Genomic DNA, 18,183 nt, shown 5'->3' with positions numbered 1-18,183 from the left:
CTATAACTTCTATTTTTATTATTATTCCTGACATATGGAATCTGATTTTTTTTTTTAGTATAGTGCAGTGGACACAAATCCCTTATCTGTGTATGTCATGCAACATGTATGGAACAAAGTTGTACAGGTGAGATTCATTTACCTTGTTCTTTGCTTCTGCATTTCATTATGTATCTTTAGTCTAGACTTTTAGTGTTAACCGCTAAGATACTGCCAAAACCCATGCTATTAGGTTGGATTTATTTTATTGTTAAAAATCTGCTGCTGTGATCTGATCTCCACTCTTAAATAGCTCTGTGCAGAAACTGATGCAAATGTGCTGAAAAATCCTAACTAATATCCCAACAAAATAGGCACTTCATCAGCATACTTGGAAATTCTGTGTTTATTAAGCCCAGTGTCCAAAATAGTTTTAAACTAAACCTCCTCACTGGAACTAAAAGGTGACTATACACTACTCATGTATAGTCTTCATGCTGGTGTCATCTTGGAAGCAGGAGGAAAGCCAATCTAAATGGAAGAGGCAGCCAGTCTCAAGTTAAAGGGGCTGTCCACTACAATGTGTAGTGGGCAGATCGATTTAAACCTTGGAAATAAGGCTTTCTTCAAATACATTGCATCTCGCGCGCTCACTCCTGCACTGCTTTCATTAACAATGCGCTGCAAGCCCGCGCGATGCTAGGCTGTGACGTGCGGTGAAACTCTGCCCACAGCCCAGTCACTGAGGGAGACTGGGTCCCGCCTCAGTGATGCCGGGTCAGCTTCTAATTCCGGAACTTGACGTGACAACACCGGACATCAGAGGTCAGCTGCATCCGGGGGTCACGTGATGGTGATGGACAGCGATAACGTGACTCACATGCACATTTTCAAACGCAAAGTATTTGAAGAAAACCTTATTTCCAAGGTTTAAATCGATCTGACCACTGCACATTGTAGTGGACAACCTTTTTAAGGACACCGGAGTGTCTGTGCAAGAGAAATATTTTGTAACTTTTTACCAGGGTGGCTTTAAAGGGAACCTGTCACCAGGTTTTTCCCATATAAAGTGCTGCCAGCACCTGTATGCCCTTATTTAAAGCATTCTAGAATGCTGTATATAAGTCCCCAATGCGCTCTGCATAATACAAAAAAGACCTTTCATTATACTCACCTACACCGCGGTCCAGTCCGATGGGTGTCTCTGGTTTTGATACGGCACCTCCTCGTCTTGTAGTGTGATACGTCTTATAGTTCACATACTCCAGCGCTCTTTGCCGTTTCCCTGCACATGCGCATTACAGTGCTTTGCTTTGCCCTTGGCAGGGCAGAGAGAAGTACGCCTGCACTGGATCGCAATGACAGACACTGTGTTGGTGACACAGGACGTGTCATCTACATGAAGGAAGAAGGGGGACAGCGATCACAAGAAGGGAGGAGGCACCGGATCACGACCAGCGACGACCATCAGACCGGACCGCGGTGTAGGTGAGTATAATGAAATGTCTTTTTTGTAATATGCAGAGCACATTGGGGACTTGTATAAGGCATACTAGAATTCTGTATATGAGGGTGTACAGGTGTTGTCAGTACTTTATATGGGAACAACCTGGTGACACGTTCCCTTTAATGTCCACGACAAGCCTAGACAGCTAATTACCTGCTACGAAAATGCCTTTAATTAATTAAAATAGTTCCTTATCTAAGCTACGCATAATGCACACAACTGAAATAACTGCATGTTTTGCCCCTCTTTTAAGGACTACAATTTAATACAGTTAGTTAGGATGTCATCTTGACAATCAACCATGTCCTGTATATAAATTTGACAGAAAGCTGCTATTGGGAAGCAGTATGTCGGCTGGTGTCACAAGACTTACAATGTTTATGTACATTAATATATTGATCTTGTACAACAGTCTCAACATTAATATTCCATTTTTTTTTGTCAGGTAGTGCCACTGTGGATTGCTCCAAACCTGTTAACTTTCTCTGGATTTTTGATCATTGTAATAAATTATTTTTTATTGTCCTGTTATGATTGGGATTATTCAGCATCAGGTAAGGTTAACAACATTTAAATGTTACAGCAATTTTCCAGTATGTTTTTTTATTTGATAATCAGAATTTGAAACTTTCATCACATAAATGTGATAATTGACAGAATATACATGTGTGATATAAATTACTTAAGTATAAATATATAATATATATAAATATGTGTGTCATATATCATATAAATGTAATTTACATAAATATGATAAACTTTCTTCACATACACTTGTCTAGGCCACTTGCAATATACTAACACATACTCTACATTAGTAACTAGCTGTCATGCAAGGTGTGGGAAAGACTAAGTGCAAGACAAAGGGAAGAGGGAAAGGGAGCCCAGACTCTAGGGAAAGGGGAGAGTGGAGACCTCCAAGGCTGATCTAGTGTCACCCTGTCTCCACTAACATCCCTATATTGGTTCTTCACCAATCGCCGCATGCATACCTCGCCCTGTCTTTCCCTGGCGTTAGGCTCAGGCTAGGGAAGGGAGGGGATGAGCACTAGTCGATCCCCACTGAACACTAAAGGCAACAAGGGAGGACAAACAAGGGAAAGTCGCTTAACTTTAGTCGACTCCAGACAAATGCGCACACGTCCTCTAGCACCAGAGAGGAAGAAGTACTGCTCTTGCTCAAGCCTTCACAAGGGGTAATGACTATCACTGGCACCTCCCTCTGGCACACAGCAGGTATTTATACACCCAGGCCAGGGTGTTAATTAGCCAGAGGAAGGTAGCCGCTTGGTCCTAGAGATACAGCTTCTAAGAAGATGTCTATAATGCCAAACGAAGAGATCTCCCGCAACCAACTGCAGGGTGACTGTCTGTCACTTCTGACGGGAATTGGATGTTTCGCCCCCAGCAGTTCGCCCCCAGCAGTTCGCTCCCGAGTACATTTGGCCCCCTGCATATTTCGTCCCCAGCATTTGGCCCCCAGGATGTTTTGCCCCTGCACATTTCACCCCTGCACATATCGCCCCCAGTTCGCGCAACGTGCAGGGGCGAAATGTGCGGGAGCGAATCTTCCTGGGGGCGAAATGATAGGGGCGAAATGTGCGGGGGTGAAATGTACCTGGGGGCGAACTGATGGGGGCGAACTGCTGGGGGCAAATTGCTGGGGACGAACTGCTGGGGGCTAAACGTCCTATAACCACTTTTGACACACCCGTGACACTAGCCTGTAATTATATGGTAGTAAGTGATAAATACATATAACTGGGGTATCAGATTCATTTTCAGCAGAGAGGTGGTAATGTATGTGTTTCATTGCAGAGATTATAGAATTGAAGATGATAGGAAAGGACATTTCTTAGGGTTCCCCACAAGCATAATTCCTTGTCTCCTCCAAGATCTGCCAATGGGGCAAACTTAGGCTCCCTTGTCCACTGCTTACTCCTGGCAAGTTGCCGACTGCTTAATCTTTGCAGCTTGTTAGACAGCATAGTGAATATGTAAGGCGGTGCGATGACATCAATTCAGTAACACCACTGCGATTTGCATACATGCGGTCACGTGCCGACTAGATGTGCTCTGCCTCGTTCAATACAAGTAAAATGAGCAAGGCAGGACACATCTAGTCAGAATGTGGCCAGAAGTATGCAAATCTTATACTTGCTGTCATATGACCACGTGCTCTCTGCACCGAAAAATCCTGACCGCGCACACTGTATGCGCTGTGAGGATTCACAAGTCTGCAGTCTCATAGAGTGACTGCAGACTTCAGCCTCAGCCCTGGACAACCCTTTTAATATATTGTGGCACTTGGGAGCATTAATATATTGTAGTACAAAGGGGTATTGCTGTCAATAGCAATATATATATATTGATATATTTTTTATTTTATGAGGTAGGAATAAACAATACAAGCAACATGCTAGTTGAAGGGGAAGAAGGTAGGTGTAGACAGGTCCAGAAGATGACCTGGGGCCGACACAACTCTAGTTATGCCCCTGGACTGAAGCTTAATTGATTTTATGTGTATGTTGAGTTTTTTGGCATGATATTGTAAAAAATATCTATCTGCACAAAAAAAGACCAAGCCACAACAAAAAATGCACAGGAGAAAACAACCATACATGGTTCTACAGCAGCTGTAGTTTTGTGACTATTACATTTGCTTTAGTACATTGGTTACAAAATCATGAATGAAGAAAATCTATGCTTTGGAAGATTGAATGCTGACTGTCTGTCTTCTTTTTGCTTGAATTCACGGCTTCTGCTTTTAAAGCACCACTCCAGTGGTTTTTTTTTTTAATTATTATTATTGTAGCGCTGGAGTGGTGCCACTAACGTAAGGTCCCTGACCCCCCTGGTGGTGTACTTACCAGCTGCTGTCTTCAGCTGTTCCCGGTGCCCCTCCTGTCCCACAACGCTATCTTGTGACCGCAACTTCGGACTGACCGAAAGTCAGAGGTAACGGTCACATGCTCTCAATGTGCTATAAGTCTGAGAGAGACTCAATCTGGCCTTACTCTGGGTCTCATAGAGTTACATTGAGTAGTGACCTCCGGCTCGCCCAGCAAACACTGGAGAGATCCGATGGGTCATAAACTTCAGAAGACCGACCAGAGCAGCGCTAATAAAACATGAAGATGACATCTGGTAAATATAATACTAGGGGTAAGGAACTTATATTGGTGACACCACTCCAGTGCTGCAATAAGAAAAATTCTGGAGTGGTTCTTTAAATGTTTTCATAGGGTTTTCCTAGTATATTTACTCCTCTAGATTGAAGAACACTGGTCCATATTTTTGTCCATTGTCTTTTGTGCTAGTTTTAACATTTTAAACCTTTTTATTATTTTAGGTATTGGCAATCAGCATATTCCTAACTGGATTTGGATCTCTGCTGCTTTAGGAAACTTTTTGGCTTATGCATTAGGTATGATAATTTTTCCAATTACTTGTGTCGGGAATCCTAACTTGCAGACTTACAGCAAGTACAAAATTATCATAGATCATGATGTGCAATAATTAAGCAGTTTATTAAAGGAGAACCCATCAATTAGTTTTTTTCTAAAAGATAAGTAGTACTACCTGACAAGTATAGTAGATTGGTGGGGGGGCCGTGCCCTGTTCTGTGTACACAACCACATTTCCCTATAATAAAACTTCAGTAAGGTAAATAATAATAATAATATTTTTTATTTATACAGCATCATATATTCTGCCGCACTTTACATTTCAGAGCGTACATGTAAAAACAAATTTAGACATTACAAAGTAATAGTCATGTTTCATGCTTTTTACCAGTATTGTTATCTATAATAATTCTGATGTTTCAAAATAGGCTACATTCACACCTAAATGTCCTTTTACACATATTTTTTGGTGATATGCATTGACATACAATTTTTTTATTATATTGGGTGACTAGCATGCCGAGTTTCAGAGTTATTCTCCCTTAGAAGTTGTGCTTCTTATGGTTGCAGTCCAGGCCCTGTGAAGATGTGGCCCAACCCATATGCCTTTGTACATATAAAATTCCTATGTATGTAAGGCCTAAGAGTTACATTTACGTATTTAACATTTTATTCTTTGTGTTCGTGTTTCGAGGACCTTCTAGAGTTTACTTGTTTGTTTTTTGCAGATTCAGTTGATGGGAAACATGCCAGGAGGACCCAGTCCAGCAGCCCTTTGGGAGAGTTATTTGACCATGGACTTGACAGCTGGACAGCGTCTATCTTTCCACTGTCTTTGTTCTCAATTTTTGGATGTGTTTCAGGAGAAGCTGGATTATTACCAATGAGGATGTACTTAGTGACTAGTGTTGTACTCTTCACCTTCATGCTCTCACACTGGGAAAAATACAACACTGGGATTCTCTTTCTTCCATGGGCATATGATATCAGCCAATTGGTGAGCTGCTACTTTTGTCTTTTTTTTTCTACTTTCCTTCTAGGCTTTCCAGAATTACTTGAAAGTCTGGTCAAAAGAAAATATGTAAGAGGTGCATTAAAAAATATTCCCATAGGAAGCATATTTATTTCAGTAATGAGTGGGGCATAAGAATATGGAGGCACTTATTATCATTGATTTTAAAGCACCATTAACTTCTATAAAATTGTACATACAAAGGGTTTTAATGCTTGGTGAGTGACGGACAAGTATAAAAAGATAGAAGGACCTGCCTCCAAGGGCTTCCAATCTGCAAGGTAAAACTAAAGTTTCTAATGGTAGATGCTGAATTCATTGTTGTGTGCTTATTGTACGGTACTTGTTTCTCTTGGAGACTGGCAGTGCCAAAGGTATGTGGCACTCTCTCATACTCATCCATACTCAACCCAGAACCAATAATTCAGGTTCTGGGTTGCTGTACACATGGTGCCATCAGCTAATTATAAATATTGTTTCACCGAAAATAAGACAGGGCCTTATATTATTTTTTGTTCCGAAAGATGGATTAGGGCTTATTTTCAGAGGATGTCTTATTTTTTTTCCATGAACAACAATCCACATTTATTCAAATACAAACATGTCATCACACTCACACTGCACATACACATGTATACACATTGCATATACACATGTAAATATACACACACTGCACATATGGTATATACCAGCTTGTCCCGTCTTCAGTTCCTTTAGACTCCTGCAGTTAAAGGATCTTTGGTGACATTATGGTCATATGACTGTTATGTCGCCAAAGGTCCTTGAGCAGTCTTAACCTCAGAATAGAAAAGTTGGGGGCCCCTAGGAGAGTGGGGGCCCTGAGACATTGCCTAGTTTGCCCCACCTCCCATATAATTCTGGCCCTGCATACCAGCTGGTCTACTCTTTAGTTCCTCTTGACTGCTTCAATTAACCCCTTCACCCTGGGCCATTTTCCATTTTTGCGCTTTCTCTTTTTTGCTCCCCTTCTTCCCAGAGCCATAACTTTATTGTTTTTCGGTCAACATGGCCATGAGAGGGCTTACTTTTTGCAGAACAAGTTGTACTTTTGAACAACACCATTGGTTTTACCATATTGTGTACTGGAAAACGGGAAAAAAATCCAAGTGCGGTGAAATTGCAAAAAAAAAGTGCAATTCCACAGTTGTTGTTCTTTTTTTTGCCATGTTAACTAAATACTAAAACTGACCTGCCATTATGACTCTCCAGGTCATTACAAGTTCGTAGATACCAAACATGTATAGGTTCCTTTTTATTTAAGTGCTGAAAAAAAAATACAAAGTTTGTTAAAGAAAAAAAAAAAGAGTTGCCATTTTCCGAGACCCGTGGCGTATTTATTTTTCGTGATCTGGGGCCGGGTGAGGGATTATTTTTTGCTGACGTTTTTATTGATACTATTTTAAGATAGATACAATGTTTTGATCGCCTTTATTGCAATGTTGCAGCTACCAAAAAAACGTAACTCTGGCGTTTTGATTTTTTTCTCATTACGCTGTTTACTGATTGGATTAATTATTTTTATATATTGATTGGGCGATTCTGAATGCGGCAATACCAAATATGCGTGTATTTGATTTTTTTATAGTTTTATTTTGAATGGTGCGAAAGGGGAATGATTTAAACTTTTATTTTTTTAATGCGTTTAATATTTTTTAAAACATTTTTTTTACAATTGCTTCAATAGTCTCCATGGGAGACTAGAAGCTGCGATCATCAGGTCGCCTGTGCTACACACAGACGATGATCAGATTGCCTGTGTGTAGCAGAAATGCTCACTGGCTATGAGGGCCGACCGCTGCTCATAGCATCCCAGCAATGACAACCGCAGGCAAACAACCGGCAATGACAACCGCATACCAACCTATGTACGACCCGCAGTCATGTGATGGGCGGGAATTATGATGTCCTTCCGCCGCGACCATGTTAAATGCCGCTGTCAGAGGTTGACAGAGGCATTTAACATGTTAACAGCCGCGGGTGGATCGCGTTTCCACCCGCAGCTGTTAGGGGGACATGACAGCTGATCTGATCAGCTGTCATGTCCTCGGAAAGGTGCAGGCTCATTGCCAGAGCCCGCGCCAAAGGGAGAGACCTGACATGCGGCACATGTCGGAAAGGGGTTTTAAAGGACTTTTGGTGACATTATGGTCACATGATGGTGATGTCACCAAAGGTTCTTAGGCAGTTTTAACCTCGGAATAAAAATGCTGGGGGTCCCTAAGAGAGTGGGGGCTCTGAGCAATTGATCAGTTTGCACCTTCTCCCCCAAACACTGGTCTTGTCTGCAACTAGACTGAGTGTAGCTATGGCTTATTTCTGGAGTAGGGCTTATATTTGAAGCATACTCCAAAAATCCTGTATAATCATGTTAGGCCTTATTTTCGGGGTAGGTCTTATTTTTGGGAAAACATGGTAGCAATCAATAGTCATTATCAATCATATATATATTATATTTATGGTGTAGTTATAACTAAAGCAAAGATGTAAGTGTGAATGAAGTGTATACAGTGAAGGAAATAATTATTTGATCCCTTGCTGCTTTTGTAAGTTTGCCCACTGACCAAGACGTGAATAGTCTATCATTTTAAGGGGAGGTTAATTTTAACATTCAGAGATAGAATATCCCCAAAAAAAAAATCACATTGTATAAATTAGATAAATTTATTTTCATTTTGCAGTGAGAAATAAGTATTTGATCCCCTACAAACCATTATGAGTTCTGGCTCCTACAGACCAGTTAGACTCTCCTAATCAACTCGTTACCTGCATTAAAAGACAGCTGTCTTACATAGTCACCTGTATAAAAGACTCCTGTCCACAGACTCAATTAATCAGTCAGACTCTAACCTCTACAACATGGGCAAGACCAAAGAGCTTTCTAAGGATGTCAGGGACAAGATCATAGACCTGCACAAAGCTGGAATGGGCTACAAAACCATAAGTAAGATGCTGTGTGAGAAGGAGACAACTGTTGGTGCAATAGTAAGAAAATGGAAAAAATACAAAATGACTGTCAATCGACATCGATCTGGGGCACCATGCAAAATCTCACCTCGTGGGGTATCCTTGATCATGAGGAAGGTGAGAGATCAGCCTAAAACTACACGGGGGGAACTTGTTAATGATCTCAAAGCAGCTGGGACCACAGTCACCAAGTAAACTATTGGTAACACATTACTCCTTAAAGGTTTAAAACCCTGCAGTGCCTGCAAGGTCCCCCTGCTCAAGAAGGCACATGTGCAGGCCTGGCTGAAGATTGCCAATGAAAACCTGGATGATTCTGTGAGTTATTGGGAGAAGGTGCTGTGGTCAGATGAGACAAAAATTGAGCTCTTTGGCATTAACTCAACTCGCCATGCTTGGAGGAAGAGAAATGCTGCCTATGACCCACAGAACACCGTCCCCACTGTCAAGCATGGAGGTGGAAACATTATGTTTTGGGGGTGTTTCTCTGCTAAAGGCACAGGACTACTTCACCGCATCAATGGGAGAATGGATGGACCCATGTACCGTAAAATCCTGAGTGACAACCTCCTTCCCTCCGCTAGGACATTAAAAATGGACCATGGCTGGGTCTTCCAGCAAGACCATGACCCAAAACATACAGCCAAGGCAACAAAGGAGTGGCTCAAAAAGAAGCACATTAAGGTCATGGAGTTGCCTAGCCAGTCTCCAGACCTTAATCCCATAGAAAATTTATGGAGGGAGTTGAAGCTCTGAGTTGCCAAGTGTCAGCCTCAAAATCTGAATTATTTAGAGATGATCTGCAAAGAGGAGTGGACCAAAATTCCTCCTGACATGTGCGCAACCCTCATCAACTACAAAAAACATCTGACTGCTGTGCTTGCCAACAAGGGGTTTGCCACCAAGTATTAAGTGTTGTTTGCCAGAGGGAACAAATACTTATTTCTCACTGCAAAAAGCAAATAAATTTATCTAATTTATACAATGTGATTTTCTTGATTTTTTGGGGGGGATATTCTATCTCTCAATGTTAAAATTAACCTACCCTTAAAATTATAGACTGTTCATGTCTTTGTCAGTGGGCAAACTTACAAAAACAGCAAGGGATCAAATAATTATTTCCTTCACTGTATCTGCTCAAATGTATATCTGCTCAAAGTTTCACAATCGGCCTGTCTAAATTATCTATTTGTATATTGCTGATTGGAGGTAGTTTAGCGGCCACAGTCGACTGATGTGTATGCACCTTTAAGCGCAATTTATTTTTTTGTTTTTTAGTCAATGACTTTGGTTTACATCCTCACTGCGATAGTTGGAGTAGAAACATTCCATAAACCGGTGTTCCCACATGTATACATGACGGATTTTTTAATTACATTCCTTGTAGGTATGTACAATATGCTTAATTAATACATAAATCACAAATTGCATTGCTGTTTTGCTTTTTGTTGTAAGAACGACTGAACTTGAATCCTTAAAGGGAATCTGTCACTAACTCATTCTGAGAGTAGCATATCCTAGAGGCAGAGACCCTGATTCCAGCGATGTGTCACTTATTGAGATGCTTTCGGTCATTTTGATAAAATCCCTGTTTAATCTGTTGCAGATCTACAAGTTCTGAATGTTGAGCTCTGTATAACCCGCCCACACCACTGATTGGCAGCTTTCTGCCTATGTACTGTGTATACAGAAAGCTGCCAATCAGTGGTGGAGACTGGGTATTCAGAGCTCATGAATATGCAGGACTACCTGGCAGCAAATTTACTGGTCCTCTAATCATAATCTCCTGCTGATAAAACAGTGATTTTATCAAGATTATACTAAGCAGCTCAGTAAGTGATACATCGCTGAAATCAGGGTCTCTGCCTCTTTATTATGCTGCCCTTAGATTAGGTGACAAAAATCTGGTGACAGATTTTCTTTAATCCGTATGGGATGGAAATTGTGCAGGAAATAACTGCTACATCAAAATACTGTAACACATGCAGATTTGTTAGATTTTGCTGGGGATTTGCATTGGATGTACCAAATGCAAAGGGTGAAGTCCACTGTGAAGATAATGAATGCAGCATGAAAAAAAAAGCCAGAGCATATGTTGATATACTTACAGTGCAATGCATAGGTGTGCATTCACACTGTGGCCATTTAACAGACCCAACCTAAGATCAAAAGAAAATGAGCAAATACCTTGTAATAAGTAAATGGATAGTCAAAGTACATGTAAATAACATAGGGTACTTAGTTACACTATTTTGATCGAAAAAACTTAAAAGCCATCCCACCGCGACAAGGTGTACCCAATCAGGACAGTTCCTAACTCTTGTAGTTCACCTCATTATGTGACAGACGTCCAAATAGATGAGGGCAGAGCAGGACCAGGTACCGGCTGTGCAGGCTCCCATCCGTCAAAAGCTATATAAAGAAAATGGACAGCCCAAAAGGGGGATCCACGCCCCTGTTTGTACAAAGTGCGAAAATTTTAAACAAAACCCAAAAAATTAGCCAGCGCATATATTGGAATAACTGCAATGCATAGGTGTGCATTCACACTGTGGCCTTTGAACAGACAAAGATAAAAACAAAATGAGCAAATACCCTGTAGTTAGTAAGTGAATAGAAATAGTCCATGTAAATGCAGCATATTCAAAATCCACAGCACAGGTCAATTTCAGCTAAGATTGCACCCAGATTATTTTGTGCAGTGTGTGGATGAGATTTTTTTAAAAAATCTCATTCAGTTTACCAGTATTAAAACACTGCTGATTATCTGCACAGAAGTTCTAGATAGAGAATTCTCAATGTGTCCACCCCACACACTGAAAATAGGTTTTCCGTTTTTTTTTTTCTCTTTTTACTTAATGTTTCCCTTCATTGTCATTTATAATACAGTATATTAGTTTTACTCTTATAATTATATATTAGTTCTACTCTTATAACTCTGCTCTTTATCTGGCTAAACAAGTCTACTTTACTACCCTCATCACATCTCTGGCCAACAATCCAAAATGACTCTTTGAAACCTTCTACTCCCTCCTGAGCCCTAAAGTACAGACCCCCATCACCAACCTAAGCGCTGACTATCTGGCCATTTATTTCCAACAAAAAATCAATCATATCCATCAAGACATCTTTGCACAATCCCCTCAGAGCCTGGATCTCCTTCCCTCCCGCACCTCAAGTTCACTTTCCATCTTCAAGCCTGTCACTTCTTGCCCTACAACCTGCAACAGTGACCCTATTCCCTCACATCTCCCTCAGTTCCTCTCACCAGCTGTCATTACCCACCTAATTAAAATATTTAACACCTCTCTTTTCTTTCTTCCGGTATCTTTCCCTCTTCATTCAAACATGCCATCATAACCCTTTTACTTAAAAAGCCATTCCTGGACCAGAACTGCGCTGCTAACTACAGACCGGTCTCTAATCTTCCTTTCATCTCTAAACTCCTAGAATGCTTGGTCCACTCCCATCTCATCCGCTATCTCTCAGGTAACTCTCTTTTCGACCCTTTACAATCTGGTTTCCGCTCTTCACACTCTACTGAAACAGCCCTCACTAAAGTCTCTAATGATCTACTAACAGCAAAATCCAAAGGTCACTGCTCCCTGCTGATTCTCCTGGATCTTACTGCTGCATTTGACAATGTGGATCACCTGCTCCTCCTCACTATACTCTGCTCTATAAGCCTCAAGAACGCCGTTCTCTCCTGGTTCTCCTCCTATCTCTCTGACCGCTCCTTCACGGTATCTGTTGCCAGCTCTTGTTCCTCTAATCTTCCCCTTGCTATCAGGGTTCCTCAAGGCTCAGTTATAGGCCCCCTCCTCTTCTCCTTATATACTGTCCCTATTGGACAAACAATCAGCAGATTTGGTTTCCAGCACCATCTCTATGCTGATGACACCCAACTATACACCTCTGCTCCGGACATCACCCCCACTCTAATACAAAATACCAAGAACTGGCTGTCTGCTGTCTCTAACATCATGTCCTCCCTCTATCTGAAACTGAATCTCTCCAAAACTGAACTCCTTGTGTTTCCTCCTTCTTCTAACCTACCCATACCCGACTTTGCAATTTCCTTGCATGGTACAACCGTAACTCCCAAGCAGCAAGCTCGCTGTCTTGGAATCATATTTCACACAGAACTTTCCTTTATTCCCCATATCCAATCACTCACTGGCTTGTGTCTCTTGCACCTTAAAAACATCTCTAGAATCCAACCCTTTCTCACCTTTAAAACCGCAAAAACTCTCACTGTCGCTCTTATTCACTCTCGTCTGGACTACTGCAACTCTTTTCTGATCTGTCTTTCTAACACAACTCTCTCCTCTCCAATCCATCTTGAATGCAGCAGCCAGGGTAGTATTTCTATCAGGCCACTTACCTGTGCCAGTCACTGCACTGGTTATCCATTCGCTACAGAATACAATACAAACTCGTATCTCTCACACACAAAGCTCTCCACAGTTCTGCACCGCCCTATATCTCATCCCTCATTTCTAGCTATCGCCCTTCCCGTGCCCTCCGTTCTGCAACTGATCTAAGACTAACATCCTCCATAATCCGAACCTCGCACCTCAGTCTCCAAGACTTCTCTCGTGCTGCGTCAGTTTTCTGGAATGCACTACCTCAAACGATCCGACTAATATCTAGACCCCATATTTTTAAGTGTGCTTTAAAAACTCATCTGTTTAGGCAAGCCTATCACCTCAACTCACTAACCTAACTCTCCCCTTTTCCCTCCTAAATGTTAATCTTAATCTGCTCCTGCCTATCCATCTGTCTCCACATCCTCCATGCACCCGATAGCACATGGTAACGGCACTTAGACAGACCTGGCTGATGACCGGATCATGCAGCTTAATATGAAAACCCTTATTTATTATAATGATGGCTGTACCGCACCTAACAGCACGTTCTATTGTGTCCCCTATATTTCCCTATAGATTATAAGCTTGCGAGCAGGGCCCTCACTCCTCCTGTAACTGTTGAAATGTGATACATTGTATTGTTTTCGTTATCTGAACATGTCCCTACTTAATTATAAAGTGCTACGGAATATGTTACGAAAATTATGATTAAAAATTATATATTCCGGAAAGCAGTAAATAGCTTGTCTTCTTCTCAGCCAAGACTTGGATACAGTTGTATTTGGTCAATGTGACGCGCCCCCTGGGCCGTGGGGTACTCGGTAGCCGGGCCGGTCGTTTCTAGGGGAGATGTCACAGTGGCAGTGACCCTGTCCGTGACCCAGGGCGGTCAATAAAAGGGGTTTTAAAGAAAAGGATTATAGTTTTTATGTTTAATGTTCGTGACGCCACCTGTGGTATGCGGCTATATGGAGCCGCCGCTGCGGAGCAGATCCACTGGAGCTGATGGTGATGCAGCAGAGTTGGTTTAGCTCTCCACAGGTAGAGCTAAGCTGCAGGGCGGTGCGGTGATGGTTAATGATGAAGTAACTGTTGTTGTGCAGTGTGATACAGACAGGTGATGGTGCAGCAATAATTCACAGAGACAGTGGGGTGCAGTCTTCAGGGTTTACTCACGATTATCACGTTGCTCCTGGTTACAACTCCAGATGATAACCACCCACGTCGTCCGGTGTTTACTCAGGGAGGGGTTCAGCAATCCCTCAGGTAATTCTGTGACACCCCAGGGGTCTGGTTGTCACAGTGATAGAGATATTACGTCTGAGGGCAGGTGGGAGGTCCTTTGGTCAGGGATCCTGTGCATGCCACACCTCCTGCCCAGCCTTGGGAGGGGAAGAACTTCCCCTGTATAAACCCGGGGCTGAGGCAGGGTTAGTGAGTCCAGGAAGAGTAGAGACAAGAGCAGCATAGGAAGCAGCAGAGTCACAAGGAGTCAGGGGCTGGCAGCTAAAGAGCTCGCCCTGACTAAGAAGATTCTTTACCGGACCCGGAGTCCGAGGCTGTGGGGACTAACTTCTACCCAGCAGCAGAATCCGTCAGGCAGGGGATTTCAGGTCCCCTGGCCCAGAAGCCCGAAGGCCCGGTCACACGCGTGGGACCAGCACCGCCATCGTGGAGCGGAAGCCATTAGAAGGCCCCGAGTCACCGGCCATACGGGTGAGCACCACACGGTACACTCAGGGACGTGGGCTACTTACATCAGCTTCTAGCAAGGTAGCCAGAAGAGTACAGTCAGCTTGGGAGGCCTACAACTACGCCTGGCCAGGGGAGATCCCATCTGCTCAAGGACTGACCAGGCCCCGTTCGCTAGCAAGTACTCCGGGAGGGTCTATCGTTGTTACCAGTAAAGACCCTGAACGCTACCATACCGTCTCTGAGTGGTTCCTGCTACCCCCATCATCCACGTCGGCTGCCCTGAGGCCATACCCCTCCCGTTGGGGGTTATACTATCACGCTGCACCATCCTTCCACCGGCCTCAGCGGTCTGCCCTGCAGCAGCAGCCCCCTGGCTGCATTCAACGGGTGGCGTAGTCATCAACCATTTTCTACCGCTAACAGACTGCCGTCCAGTTTGACTCCCTGGGCACGGACCGGGTCACCGCCACGAGACTACAACCCTAAACAGATCCGGCTCCGGGTAAGCTCCCGCGTGCGCAACGCAGCGCGACACAGGCCCAGGGGCGCGTCAACTTTGGCGTAGTCGGCAGTATCACGTGCCCGCAACCACCGGGTACTGCGTGCCTGAAAAGCAAAGACTGTTCAAACTTACCAGTGGTGAAGATTCCCGCCATCGGTGAAGATTCCCGCCATCCGGCGCCATCTTCAGCCTTCTTCCCGCCATCGGTGAAGTTTCCCGCCATCCGGCGCCATCTTCAGCCTTCTTCCCGCCATCCGTGGAGTTTTCCCGCCATTGGACGCCATCTTGAGGACGCCGCGCGGGAAGAAGAGGGGCGTGGACTCCGAAAGCGCGCGAGAACTGAAGCCCCGCCTCACGTCCGGACGTTGCGTAAGGTCCTGGAAGGAGCCCAGCAGACGCCGACGTCACAGGAGCGCGACGGAAGGTCCTCAACCCTGACGATCCACTGCGGAGCCGCGGCCTACGGAACAGGATCATCGCAAGGTAGGCCACGGTCCACTAGGGGGGAGGAAGATGTCGGATACGGAGGAGAGCTCCACTGCCTCAACCCCCGCCAGCGCTACCGCTGTTGCAGTTATGCCCTTCACCATGCCCTATATCCCGGGAGCAGCTTGGCTACCCCAGTACTCAGGGGAGTCACATACCCTGCATGACTTTAGAGAAAAGCTGGATAGCCTCTTCCAGGTGTACCCCCTCACAGAAGAGCAAAAAGTGAGCATCCTGGTGGCCCAACTAACTGGGGCAGCCAAAAGGGAAGTAAAATCCTGGCCACCTGGGAGGAAGACTGTCGCAGGGATACTAACCCGGCTGAAGGACACTTTTGATACCCGCACCTCAGCCGAGATTAAACTTAGATTCTACGGGTGCAAGCAGCGAGCGCATGAGAGTATAAGGGACTATGCACTCAACCTACAAGAGGCCCTGAGGGCCATTAAGCAGACCGACCCTAATGGAGTGAGAAACGAGGACAGGCTGTTGACCGAACAATTTATAGAGGGTTTATATTGCAATGCCCACCGCACCCAGTTGCGGGCAATGGCCTTACAGGACCCTCATCTAGAATTTGCACAGTTCAAGGACAGAGCCATCCGGGTGCTCCGAGAACCTGCACCAGGTGGCGTTGTGACCCACAGACGCCCCACTACCACTTACTACCAGGAGGCGGCGCCCTTGTCAGCAGGGCCTGTGGGAGCTGATGCGCAGGCTTTGGACAATGACCCGGCTCCAGACCTACACCATCAGGTCCAAGAGCTAGCTAAAAGCGTTGCTGCGCTAACCCGAACTGTGCAGTCTTTACAGGTTTCCACTCCAGGGAAGATCCAGCTGGCATCCGGACCGGAGGACATCCCGTGGCGTCGACCAAGGAGGACCCCACCGGCCAGAGGAAGACCCAGTGACCGATACAGCGAGGACGGACGACCCATCTGCCGCCGCTGCAATCAACCCGGACATATGGAAAGGTACTGTTCTTTAAACGGGCACAACCTGGGTTAGAGGGCCAACCCCCAGGAAAAAGATCACCAGGCCCATCGAACTGGCGCGACAGATATGTGGGAGGACGTCCAGTCTTGCCTGTGGTACTGGATGGCATTCCCATGAGTGCCCTACTGGACACCGGGTCACAGGTCACCACCATCCCGTACGTGCTCTTCAAGCAGTACTGGAATGACTCGGATATTACCCGCTACCCTGACGACGACTTGAGTATCATCGCCAGCAATGGTCAGCCCGTGCCACAGATCGGATTTAAAGAGGTGACCATCAAAATTGGTAGAGTCGAACTGGCCGCACAGGGACTGATCATTGTAGATATTGACAAACATGAGAGTCACCCAAAAATAACTCTAGGAACTAATGTAATTGAAAATTGTCTTGCAGAGGTGATTTTCCTTTTACAGCAGGTTGCCAAGAATGCCAGCTCCGGCGAGCAGCGGGTGCTCCAGAAAGAGATCCGGGCACTGATGCAACGGCAACAAGTGGAACTCTCCGGCGGTGAGATTGGTAGCGTAAGAATGTGTGACCCTTTTCCTATTGCCATGCCCCCAAAAAGTGAAATGATGATTTGGTGCCGGGCAGCTATTGGTCTGAGAGGTAGAGATTACCAGGCAATGGTAGAACCAGTTTACTCAGACAGTAGGCCCACCATTTTGACAGCACGGGGGGTGGTCAATGTACGCCATGGGAGGGTGCCCGTTCGCATAATAAATATCGGGGAGAGGGAAGTGTACCTGCCCCGGTATGCCACGCTAGCCAAATTATATACCACTAATCAAAATTCTATACAATCTGTGGAACCCTTGCCTCCATCTCACCCGGAGGAAGGTAACGGCTCTAAGAAAGACATGGAGGACTGGTGTCAGCAACTACATCTGGGTACTGACTCCACTCCCTCACACCAGAAACAAGGAGTCTATCGGGTGGTTCAAGAGTATGAGAGAGTGTTTAGTAAACACCCGTTGGACTTCGGGCGAGTCAAGGGGGTAGAACACCGCATCCCCACGGGAGATCATCCTCCCATAAAAGAGAGGTATCGACCCGTACCCCCTGCACATTACCAACACGCCAAGGGGATGCTTAGAGACATGAAGGAGGCTGGGGTAATCCGGGATAGCTGTAGCCCCTGGGCAGCCCCACTAGTTTTAGTCAAAAAGAAAGACAACACCATGAGGATGTGTGTAGATTACCGGAAAATCAACCGTATCACACACAAGGATGCGTACCCCTTA

At 44.6% G+C, this 18,183-nt stretch overlaps 1 protein-coding gene across 4 annotated transcripts in view; it reads left to right on the top strand.

Moving 5' to 3' along the window:
- The window catches only part of LOC141265759 (ethanolaminephosphotransferase 1-like), a 76,920-nt gene that overhangs the window by 41,878 nt on the left and 16,859 nt on the right, over positions 1–18,183 (top strand). For all 4 annotated transcript variants that reach the window (XM_073679272.1, XM_073679271.1, XM_073679270.1 and 1 more), the window contains exons 2-6: positions 59–127; positions 1,932–2,040; positions 4,839–4,913; positions 5,622–5,890; positions 10,169–10,277. In XM_073679272.1, coding sequence (XP_073535373.1) covers positions 59–127; positions 1,932–2,040; positions 4,839–4,913; positions 5,622–5,890; positions 10,169–10,277 — 631 coding nt within the window. The remainder of the gene's footprint in view (positions 1–58; positions 128–1,931; positions 2,041–4,838; positions 4,914–5,621; positions 5,891–10,168; positions 10,278–18,183) is intronic.

Source organism: Phyllobates terribilis, unplaced genomic scaffold (assembly GCF_046119375.1).
Source record: "Phyllobates terribilis strain yellow unplaced genomic scaffold, ASM4611937v1 Scaffold_4__5_contigs__length_816908805, whole genome shotgun sequence".
NCBI classification, from domain to species: Eukaryota; Metazoa; Chordata; class Amphibia; order Anura; family Dendrobatidae; genus Phyllobates; species Phyllobates terribilis.
Note: the sequence above shows the minus strand (reverse complement) of the source record. Positions and strands in the feature narration are given on the sequence as shown.